This window comes from Nelusetta ayraudi, unplaced genomic scaffold (assembly GCF_046127955.1).
Source record: "Nelusetta ayraudi isolate G7.1 ecotype Tasmania unplaced genomic scaffold, CSIRO-AGI_Nayr_v1 ptg000008l, whole genome shotgun sequence".
Classification (NCBI taxonomy): domain Eukaryota; kingdom Metazoa; phylum Chordata; class Actinopteri; order Tetraodontiformes; family Monacanthidae; genus Nelusetta; species Nelusetta ayraudi.
Window position 1 is genome coordinate 2,053,146 of NW_027466058.1, and position 17,236 is coordinate 2,070,381.

General features: G+C 44.7%; 1 protein-coding gene across 1 annotated transcript; it reads right to left on the reverse strand.

The window, feature by feature from the left end:
- Positions 1-57: 57 nt before the first annotated feature.
- Positions 58-14,491, reverse strand: ercc6 (excision repair cross-complementation group 6). Its single transcript, XM_076018642.1, has 22 exons — positions 14,363-14,491; positions 13,705-13,910; positions 13,380-13,608; positions 13,156-13,276; positions 12,950-13,064; positions 11,752-12,469; positions 10,021-10,152; positions 9,530-9,688; positions 8,558-8,693; positions 8,155-8,325; positions 7,876-8,052; positions 6,155-6,271; positions 5,601-5,696; positions 4,655-4,873; positions 4,247-4,357; positions 3,719-3,838; positions 3,475-3,569; positions 2,815-2,960; positions 2,128-2,700; positions 1,875-2,043; positions 1,181-1,259; positions 58-1,080 (listed from the first exon to the last, which is right to left on the reverse strand). Exons 2-22 carry the CDS (start codon positions 13,898-13,900, stop codon positions 610-612), a joined length of 4,350 nt encoding a protein of 1,449 aa, XP_075874757.1. The 5' UTR covers positions 13,901-13,910; positions 14,363-14,491; the 3' UTR covers positions 58-609.
- Positions 14,492-17,236: the final 2,745 nt, after the last annotated feature.

Genomic DNA, 17,236 nt, shown 5'->3' on the forward strand with positions numbered 1-17,236 from the left:
ATTACAATTTATGAAAGGCAGCACTTTTTTCTTTTTTTACAAAACATGGCAGCAAAATAAGTTTAAACATCTGAAAAATATTTATTGCAGGTAGGTTCATGAATTGAGGAAAATGTTTTTTAAAAAAAATCTAACGGAACTGTTGTACCAAAATATGACACATTTCAAAATATGACACAAAACCATGACAATGAAGGAGTGGGTATATCAGTCATCACACTGATTTAGTTTTAACCTTCACATTTAAGTCAGAGCGGAATACAAGTGAGCAAAGATTTTGCTGTAAATATATATATATATATATATAAAAAATTGCACTGATATTTCTTGAAACTTAAACCGACTTAACACTAAAGACTGTAAACTAGCTGATTCTTTTTTCTTTTCTTTTTTTTCTCAATCAGCAAACACGTCCTTGCACAGTAAATTTGCCTCCTGGCAATAAACTCCCTCTATACCAAATTGCATATGTATTGCATTTTAATATGACGTTCATGGGGCGCAACCACTGGTGTAGCAAAATGTCAGGAAATAAAACATCTTCATTTGACAGAAAATAAACTGGAATTCAAGTAAGTATTGGGAGGCTTGGCCGAGGCGGCGGTTCAGTCAGCGGAAGTGCTCCTTCAGTCTCCACGTGCCCTCCTGGCCAGACGTCCTCCTGAAGTCGCAGATGCTCCGCAGCAGCTCCCTGAAGACGGGCGCCTGCTGCTGGGTGAGTCTGGGCTTGAAGTACTCCAGCACCTCCTGCGTGGTGGCCTGGCCGTCCACGCCGGCCTGGAACGCCACGAAGTTGCGCAGGTCCGCCAGCAGCTCGTCGTGCTCGGTGGCCGCGGCCGGGGACGGGTGCGTTGGAGGCGCCGCGGAGCCGCCGCCCTCCTCCTCCTCGTCATTCTCCTCCTCCGCGCCGCCGTCTCTTTGGCTGGAGGGCAGCCTGAGGTAATTACGGTCTCTCATCTTGGCCAGCAGGGCGGAGGAGGAGAGCGAGGCCGAGCCTGACTCACTCTCTAACCCCTCCCCGCTGAAATGAGCTTTGGAACCGGGCTTCTTCGACAAAGACTTCTTAATAATAGCAGCGTCCTGGAAAGAGGCAAAAGGAAAATAAACAAAACGGCACGGACTTGCCAGCGTAAGGTAAAATTCAAACGCGCCACATTTGTTGTTGTTGAGTTGCTGTTACCTTGCATTTGTTCGCGGTTGGGACATTTTGGACCGTGGGTGTTACTAACAAAGAATTTTTCTTCTGTCCAAACCGTTTTCTGTGGGCAAAACAAGGGGAAAAATAACTCTCAACCTTTAAAAAAGAAAAAATAATGCAAAGATGTACATCACATCAGTAGCTGCATTTCCATGACAGTTGTCAAACCCAACAAAATTTCTAAAATTTTGACAGAGTGCAATTGCGATTTGCAGGTGTTTCCATTGTAAAATCCTCGTATAAAATCTTGTCTCGCAGGATGTAATTCTTGTAAAATCTCGTACTGCAAGATTTACAAGAATTACGTTTGCTTTTGTTTGCTGTCAAGAATGGTGGTTATATTTTTCTCTTGGATTACTACGAAAAAAATATTCCACGTCCTCCTCCGTCCAAACATAACGCGCAATTTCGACTTGAAGTGAACTGGTCACATGACCCCCATACATCACGTCCAGTGACGTGTACATGTCCATGACAATCTTGTGCTATACCTCTATACTGATACGTCTGGAAAACCACCTCATGAAAGCGTCAAAACCTTTCAGCCACATCTGAGAGGTTTTTCGAAATGTTGGTGTTTCCATTACCATTTTTTTTTTTTTGCGATATTTAGGTTTTGCCCAATTCTAGGGGTAATGGAAACGCAGCTAGTGTGTGTGAGAGTGAGAGTGTGTACCGTGCAGGCGGAGGGGGAGTGTTTTTGAAAGGCAACCGACACCGCTGGCGGGAAACCTTCAGGGCTCTCAAAGCGTCTTTGGCCACTTTATTGGCTTCAGCCTCGACCAGAACGTAGTCGGGATTGGAGGACTCGATGATGGTGTCGTGCTGCATCACACTGTGGATACCTGAAGAAAACCAAAAAGAAAAGAAAAATGTCAAAAAATATTTTTTGTTGTTTATTAAAGTAAGTGTTAAAAGCACAATTTTACCTGATTTCTTGAAGAGTTTTGCCAGAACATAATCGTCCGATTTATTTTGCTCCTCTGCCTCGTTCTCTTCTTTGTTGTAGGCTCTTTTCTTGACCAGGTGGGAGATGCGGTGGCCTTCAAAGTGAGCGTCCCGGCTGTGTTTGCGTTTCTTGTGCTTGTGTTTGGCCAAGTCGGCGGATTCGCAGTGCTTCCTCTTTTCCCTGTGTTTCTGCGGGCTCACCACAGAACCCTCTTTGTCTCTGGCAGGGTGAGACTTGGGCAAGTTGGACTCTTTGCCTGCCGGTCTCGCCGAGTCCCAGTCTGTGTTATTTTGTCCTTTGTGTGGTGCATCCGCGTCGTTCTGGTTGATGCCTTGGCTGTCTGTCTGTGCATTTTGATCACCAAGAGAATTTTTACTGCGCGGAGAAATATTATCATCCACCAAAGCGGGAATGTTTGCCGAGTTTGATGAGCGTCTGCTGTGTGGACCAATTTCGTTGTCTGAGTGTTTATTATCAAGCCTTCTGTGGTTTGCTGCGTGCGACGACCTTGATCTCTCCGGTTTCTTTGGTACTTTGACGTCAGAACCGGTCCCTGTGTGCAAAACATAAACAAAAACCGGTGAAGCTAATTCTTCCTGACTGCCTTGCGGGAGAGATTTAGGTTATTTAACAACTGCGAAACAACACCGAGAGTAAATTAGCAAACCTGCAAATATGGCACTGGTCTCTGTTCCCTTCGCGCCGTCAGGATCAGCCAGAGTGAAGAGCTCATAAACGTCGTTGGACTTGAAGAACCGCCTTTGTTTGGGGTCTTTCAGAACCCGATTGGTCAGGAACTGCTTGAAGATTTGCCTGATTTCCAGCAGATGAAACCCAGAATTAGAACACCGGGTGCAACTTATTATTATACCACAGCAGGCAGTGCTGATCCTCTGTCACCGCAGAGTAGTTTGGCTGATGGATGAGAAAATTAGTTAACCGCACTACTGTCGGTACCAAAATAGAACCCCTGCAGTTCCTCTGACTTGCCGTTTTTTTAAGGGCACTTTGCAGACCCAAACCAAACAGAGCACTAGTTTAGAAGTCCTAGATTGGCCATTTAATAATGAAGGAAAGCTTTTCAATTACTGAGAACTGGGATAGTGCCCGCAGTAATAAAGCAGTGATGTGAGCAATTAGTCATGTTATCACCAATACTCATAAACATGGGAAGTCAATTGAAAGACAACCAAAACGCAAGACTGGATGAGGGAAAGCACAATTGAGAGAAGATGATTTTTAAAGCTCTAAAACACGGCTCTCTATTTTGTCTGCACAGTGATTTACAAACAAAACAAACATACAAAAACCGAGCCTCTGCTCTGACCTGTGGTAGATCTTCTCCTCGATAGTCCCTGCAGTCAGTAACCTGTATATCGTCACTTGCTGCGTCTGACCAATCCTCCACGCCCGCTCTCGCGCCTACACAACACACACACACATTTGTAAAAGATAAGTGTGTGATTCAAGCTGGAGATTTTTATAAAAACAACAGAAGCCTAATAAAAAAAATTGAAAAATTAAAAAAAAAAAAAGGACTCTAATTTTGCATGTGTGGGATGGTGGCCGACCTGTGTGTCAGTACTGGGGTTCCAGTCTGGGTCGTAGATGATGACTCTGTTGGCTCCAGTCAGGTTGACTCCCAGACCTCCGACTTTAGTGGTCAGCAAGAAGATAAAAATGGATTTGTCCTGTGAGGGAGAAGAAAAAAAAATGTCACTCAACAGAAAAGAAAGAGAATTTTATCGTTCCTTCTGTGGTTGCTGCCTCACAACATTTAGCAAGTTAACTGGAGCAAAATTCTGAAATGACACGTTTGCGTTTGATCAATTAAAAAGTTCAAATCATTCCATTTTTGGTCACATGCATGTTAAAGACCAAAAGAAATTCTGCAGGGCATTTTTATCCAAAGCAAAACAGATTTGTTGAGTGTTTATTATGTGCACTGACAGAAACCATGAGGTGACCAACAGATTGCCATCAATTAGCCCTCCCACCTCAGGGTGTGAAAGATCCACTGACACATTCGCTCCCTGGGGGGACGGGATTCTTTCGCCGGAGACAGGCGGAGCCATTAGGGTGGGGAGAGTAATTCTCACCTCGTTGTAGCGAGCGATGAGCGGCTGCCGGGAAGCGATCGCCGTCGTGCCGTCCATCTTCATGTAGGTGTAGTTGTTTTCTCGGACGAACACCTCTAAGATGTCCAACATCTGCCGAGAGAAAATAGAAGGAGGGGGAGGAGGGTTGAGGGGAAAAGAGGGGGCGGAGGTTGGGATTATCTCTAAAAGGATTAGTGCAGATTAATATTACATGGACAAAGATACCAACAGGGAGGGTCTCAGGTTGCCTCTGAGGTATAATCTCATTGGTATTGACTGAAACAGCTGGGGCCTCCCCCTCACACTCTCACACACACCCCACTCGGTTTTACAAGCACAGCGGCGCTCATGTAGAGACATTTACAAGTGATAACAATTAAGTGAAGTGATTGGTAGGTGAATCCCGACCTGTCTGGACTGCGAGAAGAGCAGGACTCGCTGGCCCTGCTTGAACCACAGGCGCAGCAGCGACTCCACCACGATCAGCTTCCCCGAGCGCTTCCAGAAGCCAAAGTGTTCCTCCTCCGTCAGCTGCTCCTCCGGGATCCCCCTCAATATCCGGGGGCCGCCTGAGAAAAGGTCCGGGTGGTTGCAGATCTTGCGCAGCGCGATCAGACCGGAGAAGACCTGGGCGGAACACGCACGCGAGGAAGGAGGAGCAGGAAAGGCTCAGACAGACGCTCGGGCGGATTTTGAAATTGGCCACCGGTGAGCGACGGAGAGCAGAATCTACAGTGTTGCGCCTTTTAAACAAATAAACACATTTACTTTAGTCTCCAGGAACGAGTTACATAATTTATTTACGGACATTAAAGGCAGCGTTGCTTGATGAAGGCCCAACGGTCACTGCATTAGTAATGGTGGTTAATGGACTGAGAGTGACCGCTAAATATGTCCATAATAGCGTGCACTCGTGTGTGTGTGTGTGTGTGTGTACGTGCGTGTGCACGCTCAGTCTGCTGTGGTCACCCCTGGCTCTACGACCGTGTCCATTTGGTCAGTGGTAATAAATGGTGGAGTGTGTGCTGCTCTCTCTGCGGGGGTCTGGCTAATGTGAGCAGAGAGGAGTGTTTCCGAAAGAATTAAAGGTCCGGCGTGAAAGATTTAGTAGCGTCCGAGTCCAAGAAGGCAGAGCGCAAACCGGCTTAATGTGAATCCGCGTTTGTCTGATTGTCCCTCTGACATCTTTATTTTAAAAGCCGATGAAAAAAAAAACAAAAAAAACAAAGAAAATGAATGTTCTGGGTCACTGGGTACGTGACTCTCAATGTCAATACACACGCAATGCATTCATTAGCACTTAAGAGTAATAAATTAGAGTATGTACACACACACACATAGTGAGAGGACCTACCTGCATGTCTCCATTGAGTATCTGGTAGACCTCTTTGGAATCTAAAAAGCTCTGATACACCTGCCGTTGGTCCTCTGTTAATCTGCAGAACAGGACCTTCACGCACACGCACACGCACACGCACACGCACACGCACACGCACACGCACACAAACACAGTTCAAAACCCACTGATGAAGTGCAGTGTAAGAGAAGTGAAATTAGACGGAAGCAACTTTTTTTTCTTTTTTTTTTGGAACCACTGCCGTCCTCTGGGAGCGACTTAATGAGCGGAAGCGGACTGAGGAGTCAACCAGCATCAGCCGCGAGGACAGACCAGGGACCGGCCACCTAATGAATACCTGCTCCTTTTACTTTACTGGGACTTTATTAGCCGCCTTCACCTGACAAAAAGGCCACGCGCATTCATCAAATAATCCTTAGACGTGGCACAAGCGGTCACCGCCGATCAGATAAACGCCTCCCCAGTTAAGAGCTGGGGGGGGGGGGGGGGGGGGGGGGGGGGGTTAGGTTAGAGGCAGAACGGGGTCGAGCGACTGCGGGCGAGACGAGTACCTGTTCGTTTTTGTCGGGCAAGGAGAGGTTGTCCTTCACGTCTGCCTTCATTCTTCGGAGCAGGTAAGGGTTTATCGTGTCCCTCAGCACGCTGGCGCACTTGAACGCAGTCTGGACCTGGAACAACAAAAGAAGAGCGATGAAAGGTTTTTGCATGGTGTAAAACTCACTTGAGCAAGAAATCCTAACAATACGTCTGTAATCAGTGTCTGTCACTGAACGCTGAACTGAATAGAAATTATGAAAGTCCATCCTTCACTTTTTTTTTCACTTGCTCTGCTTTTCAGATGCTGTGTAGTTCTAAAACACTGCTGTGGTTAGTGGCATCATCTCCAGACAGGTCTTCCTGCACTCTCGCTAACAGACCTTTGTTTCAGCTCTTTTCCAAATGAGCAGATTCACGATTTAGCGATTTAAAGTACAACAAAACATCAGATTGCTGAAACTTGGAGTTTTCTGGACCTATTTCCTGGAGCTAATTTGTGTCACACAGGTGTTTTACCTGAGCTCATAAATAAAATCAAAATATGGAGCCTTTTAAAAACAAACAAAAAAATTGCTTGTGCAGTTTTATTAGGCGTGTCATCCACGAGCCCCGCTTCCGTCATCTCTCACTGCCCCGTTGTTGTTGTTGTCTTTTTGAGACAGTGAAGGCCATTAAACATTGATCATCTGTTCATCTCAGGGGACACGATCCTCCTCTTTCATCTCCCACCACATTCTGCTGGCCAGCTCCGCTGGAAAAAAAAACGTGCGGGAGCTCCCACTGACCGTGCGCTGCTACACCTCATCCAGAGCCGGTGCTAAGGGCCTGTTAGCTTTTTAAACATTAACTCACTGGAGGGGGTCCGCCGGGGGTGGGATCAAAGACACACTCAGCAGAGCTGCAGGGGACAATAACATGTTGGGATTTGAGGAGGGTGGTGAGCGGTGGGAGGTGGGGGGGTCAAAGTGGAAGAAAGCAGATGATCCGAGCTGCTGGGGTGAATTCACATGGGGGTGCAAATGTGTGTTTCAGTAATGGATCCACCATCAACCGGCGTCCCTCCCACGTGCTCTCGCATAGATCGCGACAGAGCGTCAGCTGACGGCCGACTCGGCTGCTGGGAGGATTTTCAGAAAGAGGATAAAGCAGCAGAGCTTAGCCCTCTCTGACCATTTAATAACATTAATAATTAGTAAAGGTTTTTATTATCGACAGCGGAAGAAGCATCAATAGCAAGCTTAAATAATTAAATCCGTACAGTCAGTGGGTTATTAATGACTCGACACTAATGACAAAGGGCTACAATTTAGCTCGCTGGCTCTCCACTTTAGCCTCTTCCTCTTTCTCACACACTGGGGATGTGCTGAAGTTCCTTCGCATGGACCTACATTATCATGCGCTGCACTTAATGGCTCCGTTGCTGCACTATCGCTGCTTCTGACCGGCTTCCATTGAGTTCCTCGGAAATGTGTGAACGCACGTGTAGCACTTCATCGTTCATTCTGTTTGCTCCTATTATTAATTTGCACCTTATATTCTAACTTTAAATATGAACTACCATTTCCTATGATTAAAAAATATCACTGAAATTAGGGATTAATAAATAAATTATATAAAATTCTTCATCATTTACATTTATTGTTTGGAAATGTAAGATTTTATGTTTGGATTCTTCACAATTCACCTAGAATTAATGAAAACAAATCATAATGCAGCTTCTTTTGGGGTGCTGTACCTGCACAGGTGAGGCGTTGCTGTATCCTCCCATGGTGATTGGCACAGAAAATTGCTCCATGAAAACAGGCAGAGTTCCCAACTTGCCAGGGAAGACAAAGTCGAAGAGAGACCACAGCTCCTTTAAATTATTCTGCATTGGAGAGCCCGACAGGATGAACCTGTGAGGGGTGCGGAACTGGACGTGAGGGAGGAGAAAAGAGAAGCGAGTTAATACCAAGAAAACTTGATTCATATTTTGGATCATTTAGTTCATTGAAATGTACTTCAAAAACGCCACCTGTTTACAAGCAGTGGTAACTCCAGCATTTGGGTTCCTGATCTTATGGCCCTCATCCAGAATGATGTAGTGCCAATCGTAGCGCTGCAGGATGTCCTGAAGGTTCCTCACGGCTGAGTACGACGTGATCAGAATGCCATGGCAGGAAGCAATCTCTGGAATGAGCTTTTCCTGCAAAGAATAGTCAACAAAAGCTGCTGTTTTTTAAACAACCCAATTTCTTATGTCGTTCAGTCAAGCACGAAATCAGGGAATCTTTTTAATATGGTTCAAGAGGGGAAGGTTGCGAGACCCAGCTTTATAAACAGACCTCTAGTGCCCCCCACAGGAAAAAGAAGATTAGGTGGAAATCTTTGAAGAGACGAGGGGAGCGTTAAAAAAAATATTACACACGAGCAGTCACCTTGCTGCTGGTGAAGGAGCCGGTTTCATGTAGGACGGCCACTCGGAAAGGAGGCCACCAGGTGTGAAACTCCTTCACCCACTGGTGCATGACTGTCGCCGGGCAGACAATCACGGTTGGACCCAGGCCGGCATACCTGCAAGCAAACAAAGAAACATTTGATTTAACCTAAAATAAGGTTCAATAAAGTTTTGTGATACCCGGGCAAAATAGGTGACAAGATGACTCAATAATAACCTTTTACAAAAGCCACACATTTTAACTGAAATGTGTGTGTGTTGCCTATCCATGCATGAGGAGACAGATGACACTAAGTGACCAGCTAAAAGAGGGCAGCACCCCACGGGAGAATAAAAAACAAAAACAGGGGTGCACCCTTTGCTCCCCTGTAAACATTTACAACACACAGACACTAATGGGCTAGAATGAGAGTTTTCCTGGTGGAAGCTATTGATACTTGGCCGTAATTGAGTTTGCGAGCAATCAATTTGTGGGCGTCTGTAGTAGACAGAGTATTGACCATCAGGGAAGCTCCTCTTCCTAAATGCACAAGTGTTATCTGTGCAGTAAAAGCAAATTATCACCGCAGCTGCGTCTGTTTTTCAGGCCCGAACTCCTTCCTCACGCTCAGCTCTTTAAAGCCACTCGCCTTCTTTTTGCGTGATCATGAAGAACCGACTCGCACAAAGTAAACACACCTACACGCCTGCATCCTTTCAGCGACACACGATGAGTGCCAGTTTTTTTTCTTTTTTTTTCTATGATGTCTGCAGTAAGATAGTGAAGAGTCTGATAATTGAAACATGTTTAATAATTCAAACGAACACTCTCAAGCAGAAATCTCTCTAATCAAATATTCATACCATACAGACACACAGTCTCTGGACACTTATTGTGTGTGTGTGTGTGTGTGTGTGTGTGTGTGTGTGTGTGTGCATGCGTGTGTGTGTGTGTGTGTGTGTGTGTGTGTACCTGTAGTTGCATCCTCTGGTCCTCAGCTTACTGTAGCTCAGTCCAGCCAGAAAGCCGATGACCTGGATGGTTTTTCCCAATCCCATCTCATCTCCCAGGATGCCACCTGCCTGCTGACAGTGGAGTTCCCACAGCCAGCGCACACCTGTCTGCTGGTACCTGACAATGTGATAAACGCGAAATGTACACGGGTGAATTCAGCTCGACTTAAACTAGCTGAACAATTGACTTAAGTCGCTGAAGAGCGTTGCAAGTTTTACGCAGTTATCAGAAACATGATTGCACATTATATAATGTGAGCAAGTTGGCCGAACCCTTATTTACCTCGAGTAACCCATGCAAACACACTGATTAGAACAGCTGACCTTTAGCCGCTTTAAATCGAGTTCATAAAGCCATCATCAATCGGTGGATAAGAGCAAAGGCTGTGGCTGTGACAGTGTGGACTGATTCACAGGGTGAATATCCGCCCGTGCCACGATGAAACATACTTGAACAGTTTCTTCCAGAGGAAACCAGGAACTTTGAAGCCTTCGTCGAATTCTTCGTCGCTGTCGTCTGTGAGCTCCTCCCCTCTCTCGTTCCTCGCCAGCCGCTCTCGAAGGCGCTGCCGCTTCCATTTCCTAACAGCAGCAAGAACAGATGCTGATCAGCGTCCACATCGACTGCACAATGTCATTTTCTTTCACTTGTAGTATTTTAGACCAGTGGTTTGAATAAATAAATAATACAATTATATTATATTTTGATTATTATTACTATCAAATATAATCTAATTTATCCATTTATCAAGGTGATTGGCTCAATGAGCTAGCCTAGGTACTGTAGTTTTATTTTATTGTCGCCACCTGGTGGTGGGACACAGTGTGCTTTATTACAGAGGGGCCAAGCATTATGAGTTAAAGTGATTTTCTTTTTTTGGGGGGGGCTCAAAGTTACTTTTCGTCATCATCATCACCATCATCATCATCATCATCATCATGTAAATTAAATACGCTCCACAGATCAACCCAATGGGACAATCAGGTGTGAAGAATGAATGTGTGGACACGCGGCTCGCCACTCTCGCGCTCCGTGATTCATTTAAGGACTTTGCCCGCGCAGGTGGACGGAGGGCAACGTTTTTGAGCAGTGAGAATTTCCCATGAGCGGCGAAAACATCGACGGCGAAAACGGGGAAATGTAAAGGAGAGGAGTTTTAATGGTGCGGGAGAGAGGGCAGTTAGAGGCACAGTCGTCGCGCAGCAAATGAAGATTGATACAGACAATTAGTCGTGCGAGTTCCCCAGAAAGGTGTGAGGTGGAAAGGATAAGAATCCATCTTCATTTGGGCTTGGTCCTGTCACCCTGCTACAAAACCGGTCCTTTAGCTGGGCCTGGGAGACCACACTCTCTAATTAAGTCAAGACTAAGCATTGGTTCAGTTAATTACACTTTTCTGCACCCCCTACTGCACCCCCCCACACACGCCCCCCCCCCCCCCCCCCAACAACAAATACCGTCTGCTCTAATAATATCATCTCTCGAGCTAGCCTCACCAGCCGCGCCGCGGACGGCGCCGTTGAATTGACATTCAATCACTGCAGTGTAGGAAAAAGGACACATGCCAACACAATTTATTTGGCAGCTATAAATATGAAATCTCATTAGGGCTGCTCTTCCATTAATTTGAGCATTAGACTGAGTGAGTGTATAAAACCATGTGCAGGAGGACAATTAGGCCAGTGTGAGAGCAGCGAGAGAGAAAAGGAGCAGGGAGCGAATTTGCTTAGTCAAGACACAGCTGCCAATCTCATCTGGGATTAACTCTCCTTCTGCACTATGGAGCCAGCAGAAGCCCCGCCGCTTTTTCCTTAACTACGCGGAATAACAATGGTACATTTGCCACCACTGCCATTGCAAATGTGATGCAGAGTTGAAAGCTCAATCTGGCGTTTGTTGAGCATGTAATTTACTGGAGGCTTGCTGATAAAAACTTTTTTTTTCTTTTTTTTTTAACATTTCCTTGCAGTTACAACCTTTAAAAAAAAAAGCCGAAACACCCCAAAGGTCCAATAATAAAGCTAAATACACTTTACTAATGTTTTCCATAATGTGCCACTGGACCCCAGGAGAAAATAAATATGAAAATGAGAATGCTATGCAACCCAGACAATTAGTTTAATTTATTTATAGATTTATTTTTCAAAATGACCAGACCAAGATCATCATCATCATCCTACCTTATTCGCTGCCTGTAGTACTCCACATCTCCATCATCTTTGAATTTCTTCACTTTGCCCTTTCCATCCTCTTCTTCGTCTGAACTCTCTGGGCTGTAATCATCCTCACTTTCATCTTTTTTCTTCACTTTCTTTCGTCCCTTCGCTTCGGGTTTTCTCTTGTACAGTTTTAGCTCGTACTCCTCATCATCGTCCTCCCCAAAGCCCTCCTCCATGGCTTCACGTTCTTCTTGTTCAGGATCAAAGCCTTCGTCGCTGGGCAGATACTCCGACCCCTCACTGTCTTCCTCATCTCCCTCATTGCGTTTTCTTCTCGGTTTCGGGGACTGCGGCTCAGCCTTGGGCCGGGCCTTCGGATGGGCCTTGAGAGCTGTTATCTGGAGCTTTCGCATGCGCTTCTTCATCTTTTTATCCTTAGGAGAAGAAGACAATTTGGTTTTCTTTCCCAGGGACTGCTGACTGGGGCTACTTCCAGGACGGCTCTTCTTCTTCTTCAGAGGAGTAACTTTCCTCCTTTCGGTGGCCAGCTTGGCTTGGCCCGCCAAGTATTGGTCAAAGGCCGAGTTTTCTGCGAGCATCACTTTTCGAGGCTCCTTCTTTACTTCCTTCTGTGGGATCCTCGTTCCAAAAGGAGTCATGTGACCAGTACGGATGAGCTCTTCCCACTCGGTTTCCTGCGAGGGCATGAGCATGCTGCCCAGGGTAGATGGCCCAGCTTCTGCAAGAACGGACATACAAATCAGTGCTGGCAAACTGTGCATTCAAGTGACATTGAAAATGATGACGCATGCCTGCAAGTAATTATCTATGATATATAGGGTAGTTTACAGCAGAGCACCACAGAATGGCCCCGTGTAAGATAGATGATTGATTGTGTTGTAATGATATTATTTATCATTAATTACGAAGAAGTTCATGAGAAACAAGTGGTCTACAGGCCCAAACTGTATTATTTTGTTTTTTATTTTATATTTTTATGGGCAACATTTTGATACTCGATATTACATCCCAAACTGGACCCCATGTACGTGGAATTTGCTGTATAAATACAATATAGTTAAATCTAAATTACTCTTTTAACCTCACGTACAAAATACGCCCTAAAACTTCTGACCATGATGCTGAAGTCTAATTTCACCACAAGTATAAGCAGTAGGATAAACTTCTATCACACGCTGAAAAAACAAAGACACTTTACCTTGATCTTCATCACACTCGGCCAGAAGTTCAGCTTCCACCCGCTGTGAGTCTTCTCCTCCAAGAATGGCCTGAAGACGCTTCTGCTTGGCTCTGACTTTCTTTAACTGTTTTTCCTGAATGAGAACGTCGCATCAGTACAAGGTCCAACGTTAATATTGTTTTCAATGTGCCATAAGAACTGAAATAAGTTCTAGTGCATTTTACCTTATTTTCTTTCTGTCGTTTTACAGATTCAATTTTCCGACTGATATCCTTGCTGGATGCTGCATATGGAGTCAGCTGTTCAATAATCTTATTGATATGTTTCAAAGATGTTGTGACAGACCTGAAAATACCATCATTGGGGAATTATGCAACAATCCATCAAGCTGCTTGTGAACTAGAAAATAACTCACGACAACCATTAAAAGCTGTCAAAGACACCTTACCTCACATCATCAAGCACAGACTCGTATTCTTTCTCAGCTTCGGCTTTGGCAGCCGCCTGGTTGGCTTCATGGATTGCCTCATCCACCTGCTGGAGGACACCTTGCTCGAGAACGTCCTGGTCATACACAGCCACGCCGAGACCCTGGAGTTCACTAGCTGCAGAGGTGGCAGATGCTGCTTGGATACGTTGTCGGTTGATCTGCAACAAGGCTCCAGGCCTCTTTGTGCCTATGCCACAGATAAGAAGAATAACATCCAAGTCAAGTTGATGATGTGAAGGACATCGCTTCTATTTTCTAGAGATGCCAATGTCCCTTCGCTCACCGCTGGGTCCCTCATCAGGTCCAGCGTTGGCAGGAAACAATGCCGTAGCCTCAGAGCCCTGACTGCCTCTGGGTAGGGAGCAAACAGCCGAACCCCCTGTGGCTCCATCCTCCTCACTCCCACCCGGTGTAAGGGCAGCGCTGGCCGGGCTGGAGAGCCAGGAGGACCCCTGGTCCTCTGAACCCTCCACAGGCATTATGTTGCAGCTGGAAATAAGTCAGGGAGAGGTTTTCCTTAACAAGAGACGCTTTCATTACGTCAGACAGACTCAAAATACACGACTAATTATTATTTATTTATTTTTTTGCAAAAGAGGTTTATCGAGTAATGATAAATACTGTCAGTGGACAACAGCAATAGACAGAAATGCTAAATCACACTACAGGTATTCGGTTCTAGAATTGGAGCTATCACAGGTTACTTTTAGAGACGAACATTATATATTTCTAACTACACACCACTGTTTCGACCAGCGAATGAAGAAGAAGAGGTTACTAAGCCGGTAGCATTTTTTATTCACAAGAACCAGCCGCCCATTGTTTACGTGCCTGGGCTACCCTGCTAAGCTAACAGTCAGCCACAAACCATCAGCGAGGATGGGAACAACGCTTTGTCTTCAATGAAAACATTATGAAAAAAGTTGAAAACGTGTTATTACCACACGACGTTGACGTGACGTCCGCCACTTCTGTCGCCGAGACTGAGCTCGGTGAAGTGACAGGAGGTAACACACAAACGTTTATTACACAACACCGCTATGTATTATATTAAAGGTGCAAGTCGAGCTTCCGGGTTTCCGGTGCTGATATAATGGGCTGCTTATTGCACAGTGCCATCTAGTGGTTGACAGCCAAAATGACTCGTTTCCTCTAGATGGCGCCACTAAACCATATATGAGGCAAGCCTTCGGTGAAATGATGATGTCGAATTATTTTTGCTTGTGCAGCGTTTACATGCGACCCATCAGGCTTTTTGTGTGTCTCATATTTGTATGATTACTTTTTGGTGCTTTTTAAATTGTATTAAGTTTTAAGGTACGTCCAATTGGAATTGTGAAATACGCTATGTTTCTATCTGTTTTCAAATAAGAACTTGCAAACTGAGATCTCTATCACCTCTGCAGAACCAAGCCATTTCTAAAATTTAATTAAGACAAAGAAGGTCTGCAATCATGGCTGTAAGAAATGTGAGCAGTGCCAAATGCTTGCTTTTCATAGGAAGTTTATTACCAGTGTCCTGCAAAAATAAATAAACAAACTCCAACAAAATATCCTCTCTGCTTTTCTCTGCGCTGTCAGAGCAAAGGCCGAGAATTAATTTTAGAGATTGTTATTTATGTAAATACACATATCTGTATGAGGAGAGATGCAGATATCACTTTGCTGAAAATCTGTTGGAAAATGGAGACACTCATCCAATTTTATTTGCTTAACTGGTGAATGTGGGTCATCTTTGTCAGAACCTCTCCAGAGACACTGAGTGAAGATCTGAATTGAAACAGAGAAGAGGCAATAATAAAATGGTTTTGATAAAAAATAAAAAGTGGGCCTTTACTTGGAGTTTAATTAGAAGAAGACAGACTGTGCGGACTTTGCTCTGGGTGGCCAAAACACACAATGTTTCCTTTGTTGTTTTTTTCTCCTGTAGTTGATACAGAAAAGAATATGTCAGGATAAGTCAAATAAACTGTCAGCTGAATCACCAACGGTGGGAAAAAACTAACACACAATGTTGTGACTGCAAGGTTGAGCTGCAGACAAAAATGTAAACGCTTTTAAACTCCATCCTCCGTCTCCATTTAATAGGACATTACAACTTTTATCACGGTGGACAGACGCTCACAATATTTCACTATCATTATTATATCGCTATTTCTGCACGTTGTCATTAAAAAAAACGTGTTTGGTCATAGAACACATCAAGCTCACTAGATAAAGCATAAACTGTCCGTCTAGACTTAATGCGGAGGCATCGGATCATTTGTGAGTGCAAAGTGATAAACTGTGCCTCCCCGTGCTCAGGGGGTAACTAGATTGATTGTGTGTGGGAGGATGGAGTGCAAATCCCACAGGGTGAGGGGGTGTGAAGTTAACACTGCCGTCCGGTGCATTCTGACAGTGGCATAACAAGCGGAGCAAGATTTAAAGACAAAACATTGTGTTTAGCTTGCACGAGTTAAACACGGTGTGATTTGCTCTGCGGAGACACTCTGTCAAGTTGCGGCCCCACTGCGCTCCGTCTGTCAGGGTAACGGTTGCACACTGGGCGTGGAAACGCAGAGTATTTCTCCTGCCTGTTATCTCCTGAATGCTGTCCTCCTCGCTTCGATAAAGAGTGTTTGAGTTTGGATGGCCTTCATCAGCTAAACAGGCCCTGACATATCTGCATGATGAAGTCATATCAAACCAAAAAATTTTAGGTAAAGAAGATTCTCTTCCCTCCCACTGTCTTAGACAGCAGCTCTTTGGGCCCTAGTCAAAACAAATCTAACTCATCACTGCATCAAATTGTGGGAACCTGCATGTGTCTTCTTCTGTTCCTTTATTCAGTCTTGTATATCGGTCAGATGGTGCATGCTGTTAAAATACATGAGATGCAAAAGTTTATGTTTACTTGAATTCCAAAAGTAATAGATCTGATGTTTCTTTTCTTTTGTATGGCTAAAGAAACAGTAGAGATTTTAAAGTACAGAATGCAGCAACAATCAAGAGTTTTTTTTTGATATTGAACAAAAACAAAATTGTTGTTGCAGTCAAATGATTGTTAGTTTCTAACAAGTTCCCCTTTGCTTGCATCTTAATCAAATAGCATGACTTGGATCTATTTGTACATACTTTATGTACGTGTGTGCACTATCACATCGTCTCATCTCTCCTGAATAGGTCTGAATTGTTGTGCAATTAAGTGCTTCTTTTTCCGGTCGACAGAGCACCACGGCACTCGACTAGAAAAGATGAGAACCGTGATGTAAATCGCGTAGAAAATTGGTTTCCACATCATCACAAGCAAAGCATTGTCACTCACAATATTAACATTTATTTAAGTCAAATTGCTCCGACCACGTGTGTGGCCATATTGGCATTGCTAATGTCTCCCACGTGTCCGACTGTCCCTCTTTATACTTGTCTGCACGAGCATGTCTGATAGTAATTAAAGGGGTGGGCTGGCTTTCTCATCCGGGTGCATGAGACCTCTGCCATGTTACAGTCGATGCCTCGTCCATCTGTTTGTGATTTCACTCAGCTGCAGGTGTGCGTTCATGTGGGCACACGACCACAAGCAAACTGTACCAATCTGTACTTTAATGACATGTTAGCAGAAAAACAGAACTGAATTTGAATTTGAATAAGGTTCATTTCTTTTTGTTACTACAGAGCAAAGTTAACATCTGCACGGAAACGTGAGATATATTTTGACAAATGCTCCTAGTTTTGCACCCTTCTGTGAGTGAACAGTGTGCGTTACAGGGACCTCAAACACAGTTGGAACAGGAGGATGTAGAAAGGCTTTTGATGAGGCCTGTGAATGCTGG